Here is a 21,179-nt window from a genome sequence, read left to right on the forward strand (position 1 = left end):
CGCTCCCTGACGAGTCACCATTTCTCCTTAATTTACAGACATTCCCTGACCAGTCTCCATTTCTCCTCCATTTACAGACGCTCCCTGACCAGTCACCATTTCTCCTCCATTTACAGACGATCCCTGACCTGTCACTATTTCTACTCCATTTACAGACACTCCCATACCAGTCAACACGTCTCCATTTACAGACGCTACCTGACCTGTCACCATTTCTCCTCCATTTACAGACGTTCCCTGACCAGGCACCATATTTCCTCCATTTACAGACGCTCCCTGACCAGTCCCCATTTCTCCTCCATTTACAGACGCTCCCTGACCAGTCCCCATTTCTCCCCATTTACTGACGCTCCCTGACCAGTCACCATTTCTCCTCCATTTACAGACGCTCCCTGACTCACTTCCTGTCTGTCCCGGAGTTTGGCGCTTTGTTGAGATTCGGGCCAGAGTGAAACGGGAACCCGCGGGTGGGGGCGGATAATGTTCACTGCTCTTATAATCGGGCCTGGTGCCTCACTCGGGGTGTGTGAAGCCCGCGTCCCCCCGGGGTTCATTAACCCGCCGCCCTATGACCTGGTGCAGCCACGCCACCCGCGCATGCTCAGCTCACACTGGCCAACAAGCAGCCTCTCCCGCGCATGCTCAGCTCGCACTGCTCCACAATCAGCCTCTCCCGCGCATGCTCAGCTCACACTGACCAACAATCAGCCTCTCCCGCGCATGCTCAGTTCGCACTGCCCAACAATCAACCTCTCCCGCGCATGCTCAGCTCGCACTGCTCCACAAGCAGCCTCTCCCGCGCATGCTCAGCTCACACTGACCAACAATCAGCCTCTCCCGCGCATGCTCAGCTCACACTGACCAACAATCAGCCTCTCCGGCGCATGCTCAGCTAACCTTCCGTTGTTCAGGTTTAATGGTCAAGCCCCGCCCCTCACACACTCCGAATGGTTGGAGGACCCGCCGCCCGCTCGGTCCTCCAGATCCGCCCCATTCTTTCTATTGGTCCGAATCTCCCGTCAATTACCCGGGCAGTGTGAGCTGAGCATGCGCGGACTTTGGCAGCAGCTGCTGACACATCAGGTGAGAAAGCTCAGGGAGCGGGTTCATGAACCCCGGGGGGACGCGGGCTGCGGGCCGCTCACACCCCGAGCTCAGGGAGCGGGTTCATGAACCCCGGGGGGACGCGGGCCGCTCACACCCCGAGCTCAGGGAGCGGGTTCATGAACCCCGGGGGGACGCGGGCCGCTCACCCCCCCCGAGCTCAGGGAGCGGGTTCATGAACCCCGGGGGAGGCTGCGAGATTCTCAGCAGCTCAACTCAGCTCGGTGCTGTGTGAACGGGCTGCTCCACACCCCGGCTGCTCACAGGGAATGCCAGTGCGGAGGGCCCAGTGCAGAAGGCCCAGGGTGGAAGACCCAGAGGAGAGTGTCCTAGGCGGGAGGCCCAACACGGAGGACCCCAGGCAGGGGGCCTAGGGCAGAGCGGCTGGTCGCCAGAAGCGGAGTCGGGAGATGCTGTGGGTGAGCATGTTGCACGGTTTCTAAAGTTGAAGAACGGTCTCCGGCCCGAATGAGTTCCAGCGGCCCATCTGTGCTCCATCTGGTGGCAGCTGTGAGGCTTTTTCTCGGTGACGAGGGCCGGTTTGTGTGCCGCCATTTGGTGGAGGAAAGACAGACTGTTTTCATCTATAGTATGGTGCTTGAACAGCCATAAGATGGGAAAAGAGAACGGGATAAAAGTAAAAAAGGAAAATAAAAGACAAAACAAGGTATATCAGCAAGGAATAATGAATGTCTTGATGGCTGGGTCCTGTGAGTGATAACAGCAAAAAGAAGGGAATTTGAGTACTCGTTTTCTTCTTTTACGGGATTTGAGAAAGTGGTCGGCTTCTTTTCTGTGGAAAGGTTGAAAACTGTGGATAAGGATTATGACATTATATGGTTGGATAACATCAAGTGAAGACGAGGAGTTATTAGAGTGCCAATAGGACTGGCGTTGAACTGGTATTACTTGTTTTTGAAGAAGTTTCGGGTTCTGGTTAAAAGTCGTTTACTTGAAGTCTTAAGTGATTTTTTTGATATGGTTGTGGGATTTTCTATATTGTGGTGTTATTTAGTGTTAAAGCCTTCCTTAATCGAACGAACGCTCTAGTGAACGCACGCATGCGAATACAAATATATGCACGCACGCACGCATACACAATGGAACTTAGTTCGACAGAATGAAGCGCCCGCTCTCCAGGATGGGGGTCACTCGGTGAGAGTGAGGCCTGCCGGACGGATGAACGAATGCACGCATGCACACAGGTAGACAAATGATATGCACGCTTACACAATGGAACTTACGTTCGACAGAATGAAGGGCCCTCGCTCCCCAGGTGAAAGTCGACTTGGTGAGCATGAACCCTGCCGGACAGATGAACGAACACATAGGCATGCACGCAGATAGAAACGGCACACATGTACGCAGTCATGCACATGGAATTTATGCTTGAGCGAACGAACGGATGAATGGAGGAATGAATGACTTAATGAACAATGCCAGTTGGACTGGCGTGTACGGATTCTTGGTTTATTAAATAGTTGCAGTTTGTACTGTAAACATTGATTTAGCTGTAAAATTTATTGTTGTATTTATATTGTTGACCATAATTGGTCAATGAATGTAATGGATTTACTATGTAACTGTTGAGTTGTATAAGTACAGTTGTACTTGAATGTTAAATTTTTTAAAAAGGACAACAGGTTATACCAAGCAAAAATGAAGAGTTACTAGATTGCCAGTAGGATTGGTATGTATTGTTTTTTACTATGGGTACATGTATTGTTGACGTTGGTTTTGTCTGGAAAGGTTTATTATTGTATTTGTACTGTTAATCCTAAAGCTGTTTTTTCTAAGGCTTGGCCTTATTGTGGCTGATGAATGTGGTGGATTTGTCGTGTAATTGATGAGTTGTAACAAGTGTTACCAGATTTAAATAAAAGAAAAATAAACCCCGGGGGGACGCGGGCTACTCACACCCCGAGTGCGGCCCCAGGCCCGATTATTAAAACACTCAACATTATCCGCTTCACAAACACCCGGGGTGGGCCTCAGGCCCTGAACAAGAGCCTCCGGGCCGGGCGTTTGCCCCGAGTGGGCCGGCAGCTGCGGGGCTTTCTCCCGGTGACAGGCCCGGGGTAACGGCCGCCATCTTGAGAGGCTCGGGGCAGCAGGGCGCATGCGTGGTCCCCTTGGCCAGGAACCAGGAGGAGAGAATCTTGTTAATTTCTATCCTGGACTCTCAGTGATGGCTTTTGTAAACTCCTTTTACAGGCTGTGAGAAGGGCAGCATTTACACACCGCAAACTCGGACCAGCAACAACAAATTACCTTTTATATAGCACCTTTAAAACATCACAGTAACGCAGTCAGACAATAATCGACACACATACTTTGTTTATGGTCCAGTGCACTTACACAAGGTTCCTTCACAACTGTAACAATTTTATTGCGGTTGCTGTGCAGGCTGCGCTCACTCTGCTCGTACACCTGGTCTCCAAAGGAGGCAAAACAGGACTAATGCTGCCGAGCTCAGCTCTTTTTTGATCAGAAAATATCAACTGTTTTGCCTCGCCAGGAAATGCACAAAAGAGGCAGCAGTGCTGATTGGCTGCCCAGGAAAGTCCTATTTAGATTAAACTCCTTCACCCAGAGAGTGCTGAGAATGTGGAAATTGCTGCCACAGGGAGCAGTTGAGGCGAAGAGCATGGATGCATTTAAGGGGAAGCTGGATAAACACATGGGAGAAAGGAATAGAAGGAGATGCTGATAGGGTGAGATGAAGAGAGATGGGAGGAGGCTCGTGTGGAGCATAAACACCGCATGGACCAGTTGGGCCAAATGGCCTGTTTCTGTGTTCTACAATCTATGTAATTCTATGTAATAAGAGAGGAAAGAATGTTCCATAGAAACTAGAATTATCTGTACAGTTTTATCCTGATCTTACAGCGATGTCTTTTGTAAACTGCTTTTACAGGGAATATCATCAGCCTTTGAATGTGGAAGGAGAAAAGTTTGCCTGTTATGTCTGGGAAAAGATTTCAAACATCAGTGTGACTGGAAAAGCACCAAGACACACAGACCCAAGTGAGAGTGTTCCAGTGCACTGACTGTGGAAAGAGCTTTAACCAGTTACACAGCCTGAAAAAACATCGCACCGTTCACAGCGGGGAGAAACCGTCCATGTGTTTTGTGTGTAAACGAGGCTCCAACTGATCATCCAACCTGGAGAGACAAAAGAACACCCGCACCATGGAGAAACCGTGGAAATGTGGGGACTGTGGGAAGGGATTCAATTACCCGTCTGAACTGGAAACTCATCGACGCAGTCACACTGGGGAGAGGCCGTTCACCTGCTCTGTGTGTGGGAAAGGATTCACTCAGTCATCCAGCCTCCATACACACGAGCGAGTTCATACTGGAGAGAGGCCGTTCACCTGCATCGAATGTGGGAAGGCATTTAATGCTTTATCAAACCTCCTGACACACCAGCGAGTTCACACTGAGGAGAGACCTTTTAAATGTTCTGACTGTGAGAAGAGCTATAAAAGCACAAAGGATCTGCTGATACACCAGCGAGTTCACACTGGGGAGAGGCCGTTCACCTGCTCCGTGTGTGGGAAGGGATTTATTCAGTCATCCCACCTTCTCACACACCAACTTGTTCACACTGATAAGAGACCTTTTAAATGTTCTGACTGTGAGAAGAGTTTTAAAAGTAAAAAGGATCTCCTAACACACCAACGCACTCACACTGGGGAGAGGCCATTCACCTGCACTGTGTGTGTGAAGAGATTCACTTGTTTATCCCACCTTCTGACACACCAGCATGTTCACACTGATAAGAGACCTTTTAAATGTTCTGACTGTGAGAAGCGTTTTAAAAGCAAACAGCATCTGCTGACACACCAACATACGCACACTGGAGAGAGACCGTTCACCTGCTCCGTGTGTGGGAAGGGATTCATCCGATCATCCCACCTGCTGAGACATCTGCGAGTTCACACTGGGGAGAGGCCGTTCACCTGCACTGATTGTGGGAAGGGATTCACTGATTCATCCAGCCTTCTGACACACCAGCGAGTTCACAGTGGGGAGAGGCCGTTCATCTGCTCCATTTGTGGGAAGGGATTCACTCAGTCATCCCACCTCACTGAACATCAACTTGTTCACACTGAGGAGAGACCTTTTAAATGCTATGACTGTGCGAAGAGCTTTAAAAGCAAAAAGGATCTGTTAAAACATCAGCGAGTTCATATATGACTACAGGGGTTGGATTCTGATATTGCTGCTGTTAATCACATCAGGGACTGAACCATGTTCATGTTCATTCTGACAGTTGGGGTTTGTTTCTGCTGATAATAACCCCTATAAACAGGGCTGGAGATTAATATCCTCTGTATGTCAAATAAATCAGCTTTGTTTTAAACACATTGTTGTATATTTTTGTCTTTCCCACCTGAGTGTTTAGCATCACCTGGCTGGAGCTCAGAAAGGACAATCTGGGGGAGGATCGTACGGCGGGAACAGAACTTCAGCCTGGACACAGTCCTTCAGGGCCACACTGAGAGGGGCAAATGGCACTTTGGTCTTTCTCATCTCTCTTCACTGACAGCAAAGTCGCCATGTGGGTAATCTTGAGGCGTGTAAGAAATGTGTCCCAGCCGCGCTCTTCCATGGTTCAGAGCTCCTACGCACGGAACAGAAGGCTCCTTTACAACTGTGTTTAGAGTCAGGAAGAACAACGTTGAATGCTGACATCACAATGACTATTAACAACATGACCGACCAGCATCATCGGTGACATCACAATGACTATTGACAACACGACCAACCTGCATCATCGATGACATCACAATGACCATTGACAACACGACCGACCTGCATCATCGGTGACATCACAATGACCATTGACACTGAACAACTTAGGGTTAGCGATTGAGGTCTTGGAGTTTGGTACAGGTGTTACACTTTAGGGTCAGTGGTTATGGTTATGGGGTTATTGGTGAGGGTTACGAACTAGGGGTTAGTAGTTAGGTTTACAGGTTAGTGGTTATGCTTACGGGATAGAATAAGGGGTGAGGGATAGAAACAACTATTGACGCCAGTGTCACTAGTCGCATCCTTTTTCATTTGGTGTCACACTAAGTGGTCCCTGGATTTGGTGTCTCAGTGTAAGTGGTCCTGGATTTGGTGTCTCAGTGTAAGTGGTCCCCATATGGAGCAGGTTCCAGAGGCCCCATCCCCTCATAGAGCGAGTTCCTGCGCCTGGCCCGCTGGGTCACGATATAAAGAGAATGCATGCTGTTCCTCCTCCCACTGCCTGGGGGAATGTAGGAAGATATTTAAAGGGATGGTGACCCCTTTTCTCTGCATATTTGTAGTCAAAGGAACAGACCCATTTATCTTGGCGTGTCAGAGGACTTCACTAACAGAGTTCCTATTAACAGTTGCTCCCTTCTGTACTTGGTGCAGTGACTGTAAACCTGTCTATTTTAGTGACTTGTGCCTTTCTGAAATGTCTCTCCACTTTTTGAAGACCCATTTGACATACTTGTTTAATTTTGAACGACTTCAGAATTTTTCAGTGTGACAAAGATTTCCTTTAAAGGTGAAGTAACATTTGTTTTAAAATATTCTGTTCTAACCCTCCACCCCACCACCCGCCCAAATTTTAAAACACTCTGCACTGCTTACTGGGACGGTCCCAAGTTCAATGCTTGATCTGTGCATCTTTGTTGATCTCAGCCAAGGCAGCAGTTCAGGGGCTATAATTGGCCTCAGTACCATGGGGCTAAATAAGAGTAAAAATCAGCCAGTCAGCTCTTGATACTGACCCAGTGACCTCAACTGGGAAGTGTTTGGATGTCAGTTGAGGGCAGGATTGGACTCGGCTGTGAAGCCGACCACAGTGGAAATGCTGCTGACACTGTGCCGGCTGACGGTGAGGCACCAGAGGTTAACTAATGTCTGTGGAATTGCACCCAGCCAGATTCAGCACCTCCTGGAGAGAAGGGGAAAAACAAAATCCCAGACAGTGTAATGAATGTTGACTTTAGACAGTAAGGATGGAGGGAGAGTGTGTAGAATGGGGAGTTTACAGCTTAGGAGGAACAGGAAGAGACAGAATGTTCTATATAAACTAGAATTGACTGTTCTGAATTTCTATTCTGCACTTAAATTAGCAACTTTTGTAAACACCAATTGCAGGGTATTAGAAGGGGAGGATTTGCAGATGGGAAACTCAAACCAAACATCACATCAAGATCTGAATATCAATAGCCTTTGAATATAGAAGGGAATAGCACCAATCATAGCAGTGTGAGACAGTACACATGTTCTGTGTGTGAACACACCTTCAACCAATCACATAGCCTGTGAGACACGTGCACTAACCTGAATCAACAATGTAAAGGTGACGACTGTGGAAATGGATTCAATTGCCCATCTGAGGTGGGAACTCATAGATAGTCACACCGGGGAGAAGTCGTTCGCCAGCTGAATGTAGAAAGAGGTTCCCCTTTGCAGAGCACCTCTGTTCAGTCCGTAAGGGTGACCCGAGCTTCCGGTCGCCTGTCACTTTAATTCACCGCCCCACTCCCACTTGGACCTCACCATCCTCGGCCTTTTACATAGAAACATAGAAGATAGGAGCAGGAGTAGGCCATTCGGCCCCTCGAGCCTGCTCTGCCATTCAATGAGATCATGGCTGATCATCCAAATTCAGTACCCCGTTGCTGCCTTCGCCCCATATCCTTTGCTCCCTTTAGCCTTAAGAAATATATCCAACTCCTTCTTGAATATATTTAATGAATTGGCCTCCACCGCCCTCTGTGGCAGAGAATTCCACAGGTTCACCACTCTATGGGTGAAGAAATTCCTCCTCATCTCAGTCCTAAATGGCTTACCCCCTATCCTTAGACTGTGACCCCTGGTTCTGGACTCCCCGGCCATCAGAAACATCCTTCCTGCATCTAGTCTGTTCAAGCCTGACAGAATTTTATAGGTTTCGATGAGATCCCCTCTGAATCTTCTAAACTCCAGTGACTATAAGCCCAATTGACACAATCTCTCCTCATACGTCATTCCTGCCCTCCCAGGTATCAGCCTGGTGAATCTTCGCTGCACTCCTTCCATGGCAAGTACGTCCTTCCTCAGATAAGGCGACCAAAACTGCACACAATACTCAAGGTGTGGTCTCACCAAGGCCCTGTACAATTGCAGCAAGACATCCTTGTTCCTGTACTTGAACCCTCTTGCTACGAAGGCCAACATACCATTTGGCTTCTGAACCGCTTGCTGCACCTCCATGCTTACCTTCAGCGACTGGTGCACAAGAACACCCAGGTCTCTTTGCACTTCCCCTTCTCCCAATCTATTGCCATTCAAATAATAGTCTGCCTTCCTGGTTTTTGCCACCAAAGTGGATAACCTCGCATTTATCCACATTATAGTGCATTTGCCATGTTTCTGCCCAATCACCCAACCTGTCCAAATCGTACTGGAGTTTCAGGACATCCTCCTCACAACATACCCTCCCACCCAGCTTTGTGTCGTCTGCAAATTTGGAGATATTACATCCAATTCTCTCGTCCAGATCATTAATATATATTGTGAACAGCTGGGGTCCTGGGACCGATCCTTGCGGTACCCCACTAGTCACTGCCTGCCATTCGGAAAACGACCCGTTTATTCCAACTCTTTGCTTTCTATCCACCAACCAGTTCTCTATCCAAGTCAATACCTAGCCCCCAATCCCATGTGCCTTAATTTTGCACGCTAATCTCTTATGCGGGACCTTATTGAAAGCCTTCTGAATATCCAAATATACCACATCCACTGGTTCTCCCTTATCTATTTTACCAGTTACATCCTCAAAAAATTCCAATAGGTTAGTCAAGCACGATTTACCTTTTGTAAATCCATGTTGACTTTGTCCGATCCCGTCACTGTTTTCCAAGTGCTCTGCTATTACATCTTTTATAATGGGCTCTAGCGTTTTCCCCACTATCGATGTCAGGCTTAGCAGTCTATAATTCCCTGCTTTTTCTCTACCACCTTTTTTGAATAGTGGGGTAACATTAGCTACCCTCCAATCCATGGGTACTGTTCCAGAATCTATCGAGTCCTGGAAGATGACCAGCAATGCATCTACTATTTCTAGGGCCACTTCCTTAAGTACCCTAGGATGTAGATTATCAGGCCCTGGGGATTTATCGGCCTTCAGTCCCATCAATTTTCCTAACACCATTTCCCTACAAATACTGATTTCTTTCAGTTCCACCCTTTCATCAGACCCTATGTTACCCGGCATCTCTGGGAGGTTATTTGAGTCCTCCTTTGCGAAGACAGAACCAAAATATGTATTTAGTTGGTCTGCCATATCTTTGTTCCCCATGATAAATTCCCCTGATTCTCACTGCAAGGGACCTACGCTTGACTTCACCAATCTTTTTCTCTTCACATATCTATAAAAGCTTTTACAGTCAGTTTTTATGTTCCCTGAAAGCTTACTCTCATTCTATTTTCCCATTCTTAATTAACCCCTTTGTCCTCCTTTGTTGAATCCTAAACTGCTCCCAATCCTCAGGATTATTGCTTTTTCTGGCCAATTTATATGTCCTCTCCTTGGATCTTATGCTATCCCTAATTTCCCTTGTTAGCCACGGTTGAGTCACCTTTTTTGTTTTATTTTTATGCCAAACTGGGATGAACAAATTCTGTAGTTCATCCATTCGGTCTTTGAATGTTTGCCATTGCCTATCCACTGTCAGCCCTTTGAGTGACATTCCCCAATCAATCCTACCCAACTCGCTCCTCAGACCATCATAGTTTCCTTTATTTAAATTTAGGACCCTAGTCTCTGAGTCAACGACTTCCATTCTCCATCTTAATGAAGAATTCGATCATATTATGATCGCTCCGACCCAAGGGGCTTCGTACAACAAGATTGCTAATTAATCCTTTCTCATTACATAATACCCAGTCTGAGATGGCCTGATCTCTGGTTGGTTCCTCGACATAATGGTCCAGGAAACCATCCCATAAACACTCCAGGAGTTCCTCCTCCACAGTATTGTTACTAATTTGGTTAGCCCAATCTATATGTAGATTAAAGTCACCCATGATGACTACTGTGCCCTTATTGCATGCTTCTTTGAATTCCCTTTTAATGCCATCCCCAACCTCTGCATTACTGTTTGGAGGTCTATATACCACTCCCACTAATGTTTTCTGCCCCTTAGTATTTCTCAATTCTACCCATACAGATTCCACATCATCAGAGCTAATATCCTTCCTTACAATTGTGTTAATCCCTTCTTTAACCAGTAATGCTACCCCACCTCCCTTTCATTTTTGCCTATCTTTCCTGAATATTGAATACCCCTGGATGTTGAGTTCCCAGCCTTGGCCATCCTTGAGCCACGTTTCCGTAATCCCAACCAAATCATATTTGTTTACCTCTATTTGCGCAGCCAATTCATCCACCTTATTATGAATGCTCCTCGCATTAAGACACAAAGCCTTCAGGCTTGTTTTTTTAATGCTCGTAGACCAATTAGAATTATTATTTACTGTGGCCACGTTTGATTTAAATCATTGATTTCTCTGACTGCCACTTCTGTTTTTCTCCTTCCTATCTTTTGCTTTTATCCTTGTTTCCCTTTCCTCTGTCTCCCTGCTCAGGTTCCCAACCCCCTGCCATTTTAGTTTAAACCCTCCCCCTAGCAAACACTTCCCCAAGGACATTGGTTCCAGCCCTGCCCAGGTGCAAACCGTCCGGTTTGAACTGGTCCCACCTCCCCCAGAACCGGTTCCAATGTCCCAGGAACTTGAATCCCTCCCCGTTGCACCATTCCTCTAGCCACGTATTCATCTGAAATATCCTTCTATTTCTACTCTGACTAGCACGTGGCACTGGTAGCAATCCTAAGATTACTACCTTTGGGGTCCTATTTTTAAATTTACCTCCTAACTCCCTATATTCCGCTTTTAGGACCTCATCCCACTTTTTACCTATATCGTTGGTGCCTATATGCACCATGACAACTGGCTGTTCACCCTCCCCTTCCAAGATGTCCTGCAGCCGCTCTGAGACATCCTTGCACCAGGGAGGCAACACACCATCCTGGAGCCTCGTTTGCAGCCGCAGAAATGCCTATCTATTCCCCTTACAATAGAATCCCCTATTACTATAGCTCTACCCCTCTTTTTCCTCCCGTCCTGTGCAGCAGAACCACCCCTGGTGCCAGGAAGTTGGCTGCTGCTGCTTTCCTCTGATAAGCCATCCCCCCCAACAGTACTCCAAAGTGGTGTATCTGTTTGAGAGGGGGATGTCCACAGGGGACCCCTGCACTACCTGCCTGCGCCTAGTACTCTGCCTGTTGGACACCCATTCCCTTTCTGCCTGTCCAACCTCTACCTGCGGTGTGTCCAGCTCCATAAATGTGCTATTCACGAGGTCCCGAGCATCGTGAACACTCCAGTATGCATCCAATCGCAGCTCCAGTGCCACAATGCAGTCTGTCAGTAGCTGGAGCTGGATGCACTTCCTGCACACTGTTCCAATGAAGCTCAACGTACGCTCGAGGAACAGCACCTCATCTTTCGATTAGGCACTTTACAGCCTTCTGGACTCAACATAGAGTTCAACAATTTCAGGCCATAACCTCTGCCCCTATCTTTTTTTTCCATTTATTTATTTTTCTCTCCCACATGGCAGCTGTCTTTCATTCTGCCAGTGTCATTTACAGTTCATCCAGAGCCATCTTCTGTTTCTTTACTTGTCCCATTACCATCTCTTTTTGCCTTGCACCATCTCTTAATCTCTCTTAATGTCTCTTAATCCCTTCTGCCTTCCATCCTATCACAGATCTTCCCTTCTGTTCTTTCCTCCCCTCCCCACTTTCCTTGCCCCTGCACTTGCTTAAAAACCTGTACCATCTCCAACTTGTTTCAGTTCTGACGAAGGGTCATCGACCTGAAACGTTAATTCTGTTCCTCTCTCCACAGATGCTGCCTGACCTGCTGAATATTTCCAGCATTTTCTGTTTTTATAGGAGATTCACTTGCTCATCTCACCCACTCCAGAGTGTCCACATTGAGAACTTTTACTGTGAGTAAAGCAGCCAACTTCCTGGCACCAGGGGTGGCTCTGCTGCACAGGCATGTGGGAGAGAAAAATAAATAAATTCAATATTCAGGAAAGATAGGCAAAAACGAAAGGGAGGTGGGGTAGCATTACTGGTTAAAGAAGGGATTAACACAATTGTAAGGAAGGATATTAGCTCTGATGATGTGGAATCTGTATGGGTAGAATTGAGAAATACTAAGGGGCAGAAAACGTTAGTGGGAGTGGTATATAGACCTCCAAACAGTAATGCAGAGGTTGGGGATGGCATTAAAAGGGAAATTAAAGAAGTATGCAATAAGGGCACAGCAGTCATCATGGGTGACTTTAATCTACATATAGATTGGGCTAACCAAATTAGTAACAATACTGTGGAGGAGGAATTCCTGGAGTGTTTATGGGATGGTTTCCTGGACCATTATGTCGAGGAACCAACCAGAGATCAGGCCATCTTAGACTGGGTATTATGTAACGAGAAAGAATTAATTAGCAATCTTGTACGAAGCCCCTTGGGTCGGAGCGATCATAATATGATCGAATTCTTCATTAAGATGGAGAATGAAGTAGTTGACTCGGAGACTGGGGTCCTAAATTTAAATAAAGGAAACTATGATGGTCTGAGGAGCGAGTTGGGTAGGATTGATTGGGGAATGTCACTCAAAGGGTTGACGGTGGATAGGCAATGGCAAACATTCAAAGACCGAATGGATGAACTGCAGAATTTGTTCATCCCAGTTTGGCATAAAAATAAAACAAAAAAGGTGACTCAACCGTGGCTAACAAGGGAAATTAGGGATAGCATAAGATCCAAGGAGAGAACATATAAATTGGCCAGAAAAAGCAATAATCTTGAGGATTGGGAGCAGTTTAGGATTCAACAAAGGAGGACAAAGGGATTAATTAAGAATGGGAAAATAGAATATGAGAGTAAGCTTGCAGGGAACATAAAAACTGTCTGTAAAAACTTTTATAGATACGTGAAGAGAAAAAGATTGGTGAAGTCAAGCGTAGGTCCCTTGCAGTCAGAATCGGGGGAATTTATCATGGGGAACAAAGATATGGCAGACCAACTAAATACATATTTTGGTTCTGTCTTCGCAAAGGAGGACACAAATAACCTCCCAGAGATGCCGGGTAACATAGGGTGTGATGCAAGGGTGGAACTGAAAGAAATCAGTATTTGTAGGGAAATGGTGTTAGGAAAATTGATGACACTGAAGGTCGATAAATCCCCAGGGCCTGATAATCTACATCCTAGGGTACTTAAGGAAGTGGCACTAGAAATAATAGATGCATTGCTGGTCATCTTCCAGAACTCGATAGATTCTGGAACAGTACCCATGGATTGGAGGGTAGCTAATGTTACCACACTATTCAAAAAAGGTGGTAGAGAAAAAGCGGGGAATTATAGTGGGGAAAATGCTAGAGCCCATTATAAAAGATGTAATAGCAGAGCACTTGGAAAGCGGTGACGAGATTGGACAAAGTCAACATGGATTTACAAAAGGTAAATCGTGCTTGACTAACCTACTGGAATTTTTTGAGGATGTAACTGGTAAAATAGATAAGGGAGAACCAGTGGATGTGGTATATTTGGATATTCAGAAGGCTTTTGATAAGGTCCCGCATAAGAGATTAGCGTGCAAAATTAAGGCACATGGGATTGGGGGCAAGGTATTGACTTGGATAGACAACTGGTTGGCGGATAGAAAGCAAAGAGTTGGAATAAACGGGTCGTTTTCCGAGTGGCAGGCAGTGACTAGTGGGGTACCGCAAGGATCGGTCCTAGGACCCCAGCTGTTCACAATATATATTAATGATCTGGCCGAGGGAATTGGATGTAGTATCTCCAAATTTGCAGACGACACAAAGCTGGGTGGGAGGGTATGCTGTGAGGAGGATGTCGTGAAACTCCAGTACGATTTGGACAGGTTGGGTGATTGGGCAGAAACATGGCAAATGCACTATATTGTGGATAAATGTGAGGTTATCCACTTTGGTGGCAAAAACAGGAAGGCAGACTATTATTTGAATGGCAATAGATTGGGAGAAGAGGAAGTGCAAAGAGACCTGGGTGTTCTTGTGCACCAGTCGCTGAAGGTAAGCATGCAGGTGCAACAGGCGTTTAAGAAGGCAAATGGTATGTTGGCCTTCATAGCGAGATGGTTCGAGTACAGGAACAAGGATGTCTTGCTGCAGTTGTACAGGGCCTTGGTGAGACCGCACCTTGAGTATTGTGTGCAGTTTTGGTCGCCTGATCTGAGGAAGGACATTCTTGCTATGGAAGGAGTGCAGCGAAGATTCACCAGGCTGATACCTAGGATGGCAGGAATGACATATGAGGAAAGATTGTGTCGATTGGGCTTATAATCACTGGAGTTTAGAAGATTGAGAGGGGATCTCATCGAAACCTATAAAATTCTGTCAGGCCTGGACAGACTAGATGCAGGAAGGATGTTTCCGATGGCCGGGGAGTCCAGAACCAGGGGTCACAGTCTAAGGATAAGGGGTAAACCATTTAGGACTGAAATGAGGAGGAATTTCTTCACCCAGAGAGTGGTGAACCTGTGGAATTCTCTGCCACAGAGGGTGGTGGAGGCCAATTCATTAAATATATTCAAGAAGGAGTTGGATATATTTCTTAAGGCTAAAGGGATCAAGGGATATGGGGAGAAGGCAGGGACAGGGTACTGAATTTGGATGGTCAGCCATGATTTCATTGAATGGCGGAGCAGGCTCGAGGGGCCGAATGGCCTACTCCTGCTCCTATCTTCTATGTTTCTATAAAAGTTCAAAGCAGCTGATATATGATCAGCGCTTTCATACTGGAGAGAGGCTGTTTAAATATCCTGTGTGTGGGAAGAAATTCACCTCACCTGATGAGATACCACTAAGTTCACATGTGACTGCAGCGCTTGGATGCTGCTGTTATCTGCCCGTGCACTTGGGTTTTTGTATGAATTATTTATTAATGTTATCTCAATCGGTTCACAGAAAATCATTCTTCATTCAATATTTGGGGATTTCAATGGCGGGTCGGTTCCCCAGCATGCCCCACGGGGGAGAATGTGCTCTATTCACACGTCCCATAGCAAAATACTGCAGATACTGGAAATCCGAAATAACAACAGAAAATGCTGGAAAAACTCAGCAGGTCAGGCAACATCCGTGGAGAGAAATTTGAGTTGACGTTTCGGTCACACTACAGGAGCCCAGAGCGCAGGCGCAGTGCTGGACAGTGTTTGGAGCATGCGCAGTGTGACTTTGATGAGAGCTGGGCGAGAGCTGGCAGCGGACACAGGCCGGAGAAATAGTTTTGCAGCAGGTCAGAGGCGGTGGGTCGCAGGGGAGTAATGGATCCAGCGGGTGGGTCTTATAAGCACCTGGTGTAGGCCGCAAGCCCCGAATAAGAACCTACAAGTTCCGCGTTTGCGCCGACCGAGCTTTTTCCTGATAACTGGCCCGGATTGACTGCGGCCATCTTTGTAAAGCTAAGCGCGGTGTGGTTTGTGCCGCCATTTGAGTCAGCAGAGCGCATGCGTGGCCAACTTTGTAAAAGAACAAAGAGTGGGCGGGGCTTCAGGGTCCCAGTGACCAGGAGAGACAATCATTGACTCATTGATTTTATTCTCACTCTGCACACAGCGGGTGTAGAACTGAACCCAACCAGAGTAGAGGGAGGGGGAAAACTGGGAGTGGAGGAAAGAAATGATGGGTTTGGATTTCAGCACAGGGAGGAGGGCGAGTGTGTGGGATGGGGATTTACAGCTTTGGGGGAACAAGAGAGGAAAAATGTTTTACAGAAACTAGAATTGTCTGTTCTGAATTTCTATCTTGTACTCACAGTGATGACTTTTGTTAACTCCTTTTACAGGGTATCAGAAGGGGAGGATTTGCAGACGGGGAACTCAAACCAAACATCACATCAAGATCTGACAGAGTCACTCCATTCATCAGTTCCTGAATATCATCGGCCTTTGAATGTGGGAGGAGAAATGTTTCAACCAGTTACACAACCTGAAAGTACATTGCACCATTCACAGAGGGGCAAAACCGTACACATGCTCTGTGTGTGGACGAGGCTTCAACTGATCGTCCAACCTGGAGAGACACAAGAACACCCACACCACGGCGAAACCATGGAAATGTGGGGATTGTGGGAAGGGATTCAGTTCCCCATCGAAGCTGGAAACTCATCGATGAAGTCACACTGGGGAGAGGCCGTTCACCTGCTCAGTGTGTGAGAAAGGATTCACTCAGAGATCCAGCCTCCAGTTACACCAGCGAGTTCATACTGGTGAGAGCCCGTTCACCTGCTCTGTGTGTGAGAAAGGATTCACTACCTCATCCAACCTTCTGACACACCAACGAGTTCATACTGGTGAGAGGGCATTCGTCTGCTCCATATGTGGGAAGGGATTCACGAATTCATCCAGCCTGCTGATACACCAGCGAGTTCACACTGGGGAGAGGTCGTTCACCTGCACCGTGTGTGAGATAGGCTTCACTAATTCATTCCAGCTGCTGAAACATCAGCAAGTTCACACTGGGGAGAAACAATTCACCTGCTCCGTGTGTGAGAAAGGATTCATTAATTCATTCAACCTTTGGACACACCAGCGAGTTCACACTGGGGAGAGGGCGTTCACTTGCTCCATGTGTGGGAAGGGATTCAATCGTTCATCCACCTTGCTGATGCACCAGCGAGTTCACACTGGGGAGAGGCCATTCAACTGCCCCGTGTGTGAGGAGATTCACTCATTTATCCAGCCTGCTGAGACACCAGCAAGTTAACATGTGACTGCATTGGTTTGAATTCTGCTGTTACTGCTGCTGTTAATCACATCCAGAACTGAAGCATGTTCATTCTGACAGTTGAGGTTTGTTTCTGCTGATGTTAAAAACCCCCAGTTTGGATATATAGCTGATTGTGTTATCGGGGCTGCAGTGTCCATTGAAGAACCGCTGTCTGTGATTGTTCCCCTTAATTCAGGGACACTCATCAGAAATTAATTTACAATAACATCATGAACTTTTTCTTCAATCTTATATTAATCTTTGCTACAAAATCTACAATTCAGTGTCTGAAAAGTTCCGCTGATTAACATCTCCAATTAGGAAGTGCTGATTAATTCTTGCTGAAAATTCTTGATGACTTGCACATTACACACAGTGGCACCTCCATTATCCACCAGAAAGAAGGGGAATGGGAATTGGTGGAGAATCGAGAATCCCCAAATGTTGCCCCTCTCGTCTGGTACAGCAATCCCCTCAGCACGGGAATGGAGACAAGTCCAATCCAAGTAATGGGCTGAGTTTAATCTTTCTGGGCCTGTGGGGTTGGTTTGTATCAGACAGGAGGAGATTGGTGTCAGTGATTGTGGGGTTGGTTTATTTCAGACAGGAGGACAGCCCCATCAAGTACTCTTGGGGCAGGTACAGCACGGGTTAGGTACAGAGTAAAGCTTCCTCTACACTGTCCCATCAAACACTCCCAGGACAGGTACAGCACGGGTTAGATGCAGTGTAAAGCTCCCTCGAAACTGTCCCTTCAAACACTCCCAGGGCAGGAACAGCAGGGATTAGATACAGAGTAAAGCTCTCCATACACTGTCCCATCAAACACTCCCAGTGCAGGTACAGCATAGGTTAAATACAGAGTAAAACTCACTCTATACTGCCCCATCAAACACTCCCAGGGCAAATACAGCACGGGTTAGATACAGAGTAAAGCTTCCTCTACACTTTCCCGTCAAACACACCCAGGGTAGAGTGTGCATTTGATAGAGTAAAGCTCTCCATACACTGTCCCATCAAACACTCCCAGGGCAGGTACAGCACGGCTTAGATACAGAGTAAAGCTTCCTTCAAACTGGCCCATCAAATCCTCCCAGGGCAAGTACAGCACATGTTAGATACAGAGTAATGTTCCCTCTACACTATCCCATCAAAGATTCCCAGGGTAGAGTATGCATTTGATACAGAGTAAAGCTCTCCATACACTGTTCCACAAGCACTCCCAGGGCAGATACAGTACGGGTTAGATACAGAGTAAAGCTTCCTCTACACTGCCCCATCAGACAGTCCCAGGGCAGGTACAGCACGGGTTAGATACAGAGTAAAGCTCCCTCTACACTGTCCCATCAAACACTCCCAGAGCAGGTACAGCACGGGTTAGATACACAGTAAAGCTCCCTCTACACTGCCCCATCAAACACTCCCAGAGCAGGTGCAGCACGGGTTCGATACAGAGTAAAGCTCCCTCTACACTGTCCCATCAAACACTCCCAGGGCAGGTACAGCACGGATTAGATACAGAGTAAAGCTCCCTCTACACTGTCCCATCAAACACTCCCAGGGCAGGTACAGCACGGGTTAGATACAGAGTAAAGCTCCCTCTACACTGTCTCATCAAACACTCCCAGGGCAGGTACAGCACGGATTAGATACAGAGTAAAGCTCCCTCTACACTGTCTCATCAAACACTCCCGTGGTAGGTACAGCACGGGTTAGATACAGAGTAAAGCTCCCTCTGCCAGTTTGATTGGACCACATGTTTCTCCCATATTAGTGGCCCCTGAATTGGGCTGATTCTTGTTTTTTTTAAATAATCTTTTTTTTAGTTTAAGATTGAACATTTTATTTACAGTTAATGACATTACAGAGTGCGGCAGCGGCGGGAACTCGAGCGGTGGTGAGTATAAAAGGTGAGCCCAAGCGTGGGTAGGCCTCAGTGCGGCAGTGGCGGGAACTCGAGCGGTGAGTATAAAAGGTGAGCCCGAGCGCGGGTAGGCCTCAGTGCGGCAGCGGCAGGAACTCGAGCGGTGGTGAGTATAAAAGGTAAGCCCGAGCACGGGTAGGCCTCAGTGCAGCAGCGGCAGGAACTCGAGCGGCGGCAGTATAAAAAGGTAAGCCCAAGCGCGGGTAGGCCTCAGTGCGGCAGCGGCGGGAACTCGAGCGGCAGTGACCTATAAAAGGTAAGCCCGAGCGCGGGTAGGCCTCAGTGCGGCAGCGGCGGGAACTCGAGCGGCAGTGACCTATAAAAGGTGAGTCCGAGCGCGGGTAGGCCTCAGTGCGGCAGCGGCGGGAACTCGAGCGGCAGCGACCTATAAAAGGTGAGCCCGAGCGCGGGTAGGCCTCAGTGCAGCAGCGGTGGGAACTCGAGCGGCGACAAGTATAAAAAGGTAAGCCCGAGCGCGGGTAGGCCTCAGTGCAGCAGCGGCGGGAACTCGAGTGGCGGCAGTTTTTAAGGTAAGCCAGAGGCTCAGGTAGGCCTCAGAGCGGCGGCGGCGGGAACTCGAGCGGCAACGACCTATAAAAGGTGAGCCCGAGCGTGGGTAGGCCTCAGAGCGGCGGCGGCGGGAACTTGAGCGGCAACGACCTATAAAAGGTGAGCCCGAGCGCGGGTGGGCCTCAGAGCGGCGGCGGCGGGAACTTGAGCGGCAACGACCTATAAAAGGTGAGCCCGAGCGCGGGTAGGCCTCACCAATCTCCAATCTCAGAGGGAGAGAAGTAAAAAGTAATCGAGGTGTGACATCACCACAAAGCAGGTAAGTGATTGGTTGGGAGTATTTCTCTCTTTTTTAAAACTTTAACTCTGTGGTTTATGTTGTATCCGTGTGTTAATGGAGACACGGAATGCAGGAGTTGGTTTAACAGGTGTTTACTGAACAAAGTCTGGAGGTGAACTAAAAGATACAAGACGCTATACAGGCTTATATACCCGAGTGGTCACTACCGGTATTACAGTACACAGGGGCTCTTAAAGGTACATACACTACAATTCCTCCCCTTTTAGATAATTAGTACATAACATTTTAAGTAATCATTAATTAACATGTTTACAAGAACAATAATCTACACATTTGCTGCAGTTAATCAATTATAAGTCAGTCTCTCTGGAGGCTTCCTGACTCGGTCCGGATAACGCCTCGGTGGTGTAATAGTTTTCGGTGGTGTAGTAGGTTCTTTTGGCAAGGTCGATTCGGCTTGAATGCCAGTGTCGGGTTCATCTGGTTCCAGTATCACCGGATTGGAGGTAGACACTATGGGTATCTTTGCTTCATCATTAGGCGTATAGAGTTGTGGTGTAGGTTGTCCCTTTTCGGATGACTCTATGATCTGGTCAGCATGGCGCCTTATTATGCTTTCACCAATGTCCACGGTATACATCAGCGGTCCTAGTTGTGTGCAAATAGTTCCAGGCTGCCATTTCTCGGTACGGTAGTCCCGGGCCAAAACTTGTTGACCTATCTGGAAGGTTCTAGTTGGCCTTTCATTCATGCCTTGAAATTGCCAAATTCTCTACGTCCCTTCTGATGTTTGGCTTGATCAAATCCAGCCGGCATCTTAGTCTTCTATTGAAGAACATCATGGCGGGGGTTTGGTTTGTAACCACATGTGTTGCATTCCTGTACACAAACAAGAGGTTATCTACCTTATGTTGTAGATTTATGTCTTCATTACCCATGGCCTTTATGGCCTTCTTGAAGGTCTGGACAAACCTTTCAGCTAATCCATTGGTGGCGGGATGGTATGGGGCGGACGTGTAGTGCTTAACCCCATTGTTTTTTAAGAACTTCCTGAATTCTTCGGACACAAATTGCGGTCCATTATCAGAACAGATCTGTTCAGGCAGCCCATTCCTGGCAAATATGGTCCTTAATACTGTGATGGTTTTTTCCGTGGTGGTGGAAGACATCTTTATTACCTCCGGCCACTTGGAATGTGCATCAACCGCGATTAAGAACATTGAGTCCATAAATGGACCAGCAAAGTCGATATGTACCCTTTGCCATGGAGATGAGGGCCACTCCCATGGATGTAGAGGGGCTTGTGGTGGGGTGTTTTGGACCTTCTGGCATCCTAGACAGCTCTTGGTCATTTCTTCGATGTCTCCATCGATACCTGGCCACCACACAAATGCTCTGGCTAGGTTCTTCATTTTCACTCCACCCAGATGCCCCTCATGAAGCTCCTTTAGCACTTTATCCTGGAGTTTGGG

General features: G+C 47.3%; 1 protein-coding gene and 1 pseudogene across 1 annotated transcript in view; both read left to right on the forward strand.

Annotated features, from left to right (window-relative positions):
* LOC147119217 (uncharacterized) overlaps window positions 1-5,475 on the forward strand; it is a 69,968-nt pseudogene extending 64,493 nt beyond the window's left edge.
* Window positions 5,476-16,378: 10,903 nt separating this feature from the next.
* The window catches only part of LOC147119220 (uncharacterized), a gene marked incomplete at its 5' end in the record, with an annotated part of 39,742 nt that continues 34,941 nt past the window's right edge, over window positions 16,379-21,179 (forward strand). Inside the window, 2 exons of the mRNA XM_085984917.1 lie at window positions 16,379-17,055; window positions 18,825-18,882. Coding sequence (XP_085841043.1) covers window positions 16,379-16,969 — 591 coding nt within the window. The remainder of the gene's footprint in view (window positions 17,056-18,824; window positions 18,883-21,179) is intronic.

Source organism: Somniosus microcephalus, chromosome 4, assembly GCF_052327205.1.
Source record: "Somniosus microcephalus isolate GS21.2 chromosome 4, FLI_Smic_1.0, whole genome shotgun sequence".
Classification (NCBI taxonomy): Eukaryota; Metazoa; Chordata; class Chondrichthyes; order Squaliformes; family Somniosidae; genus Somniosus; species Somniosus microcephalus.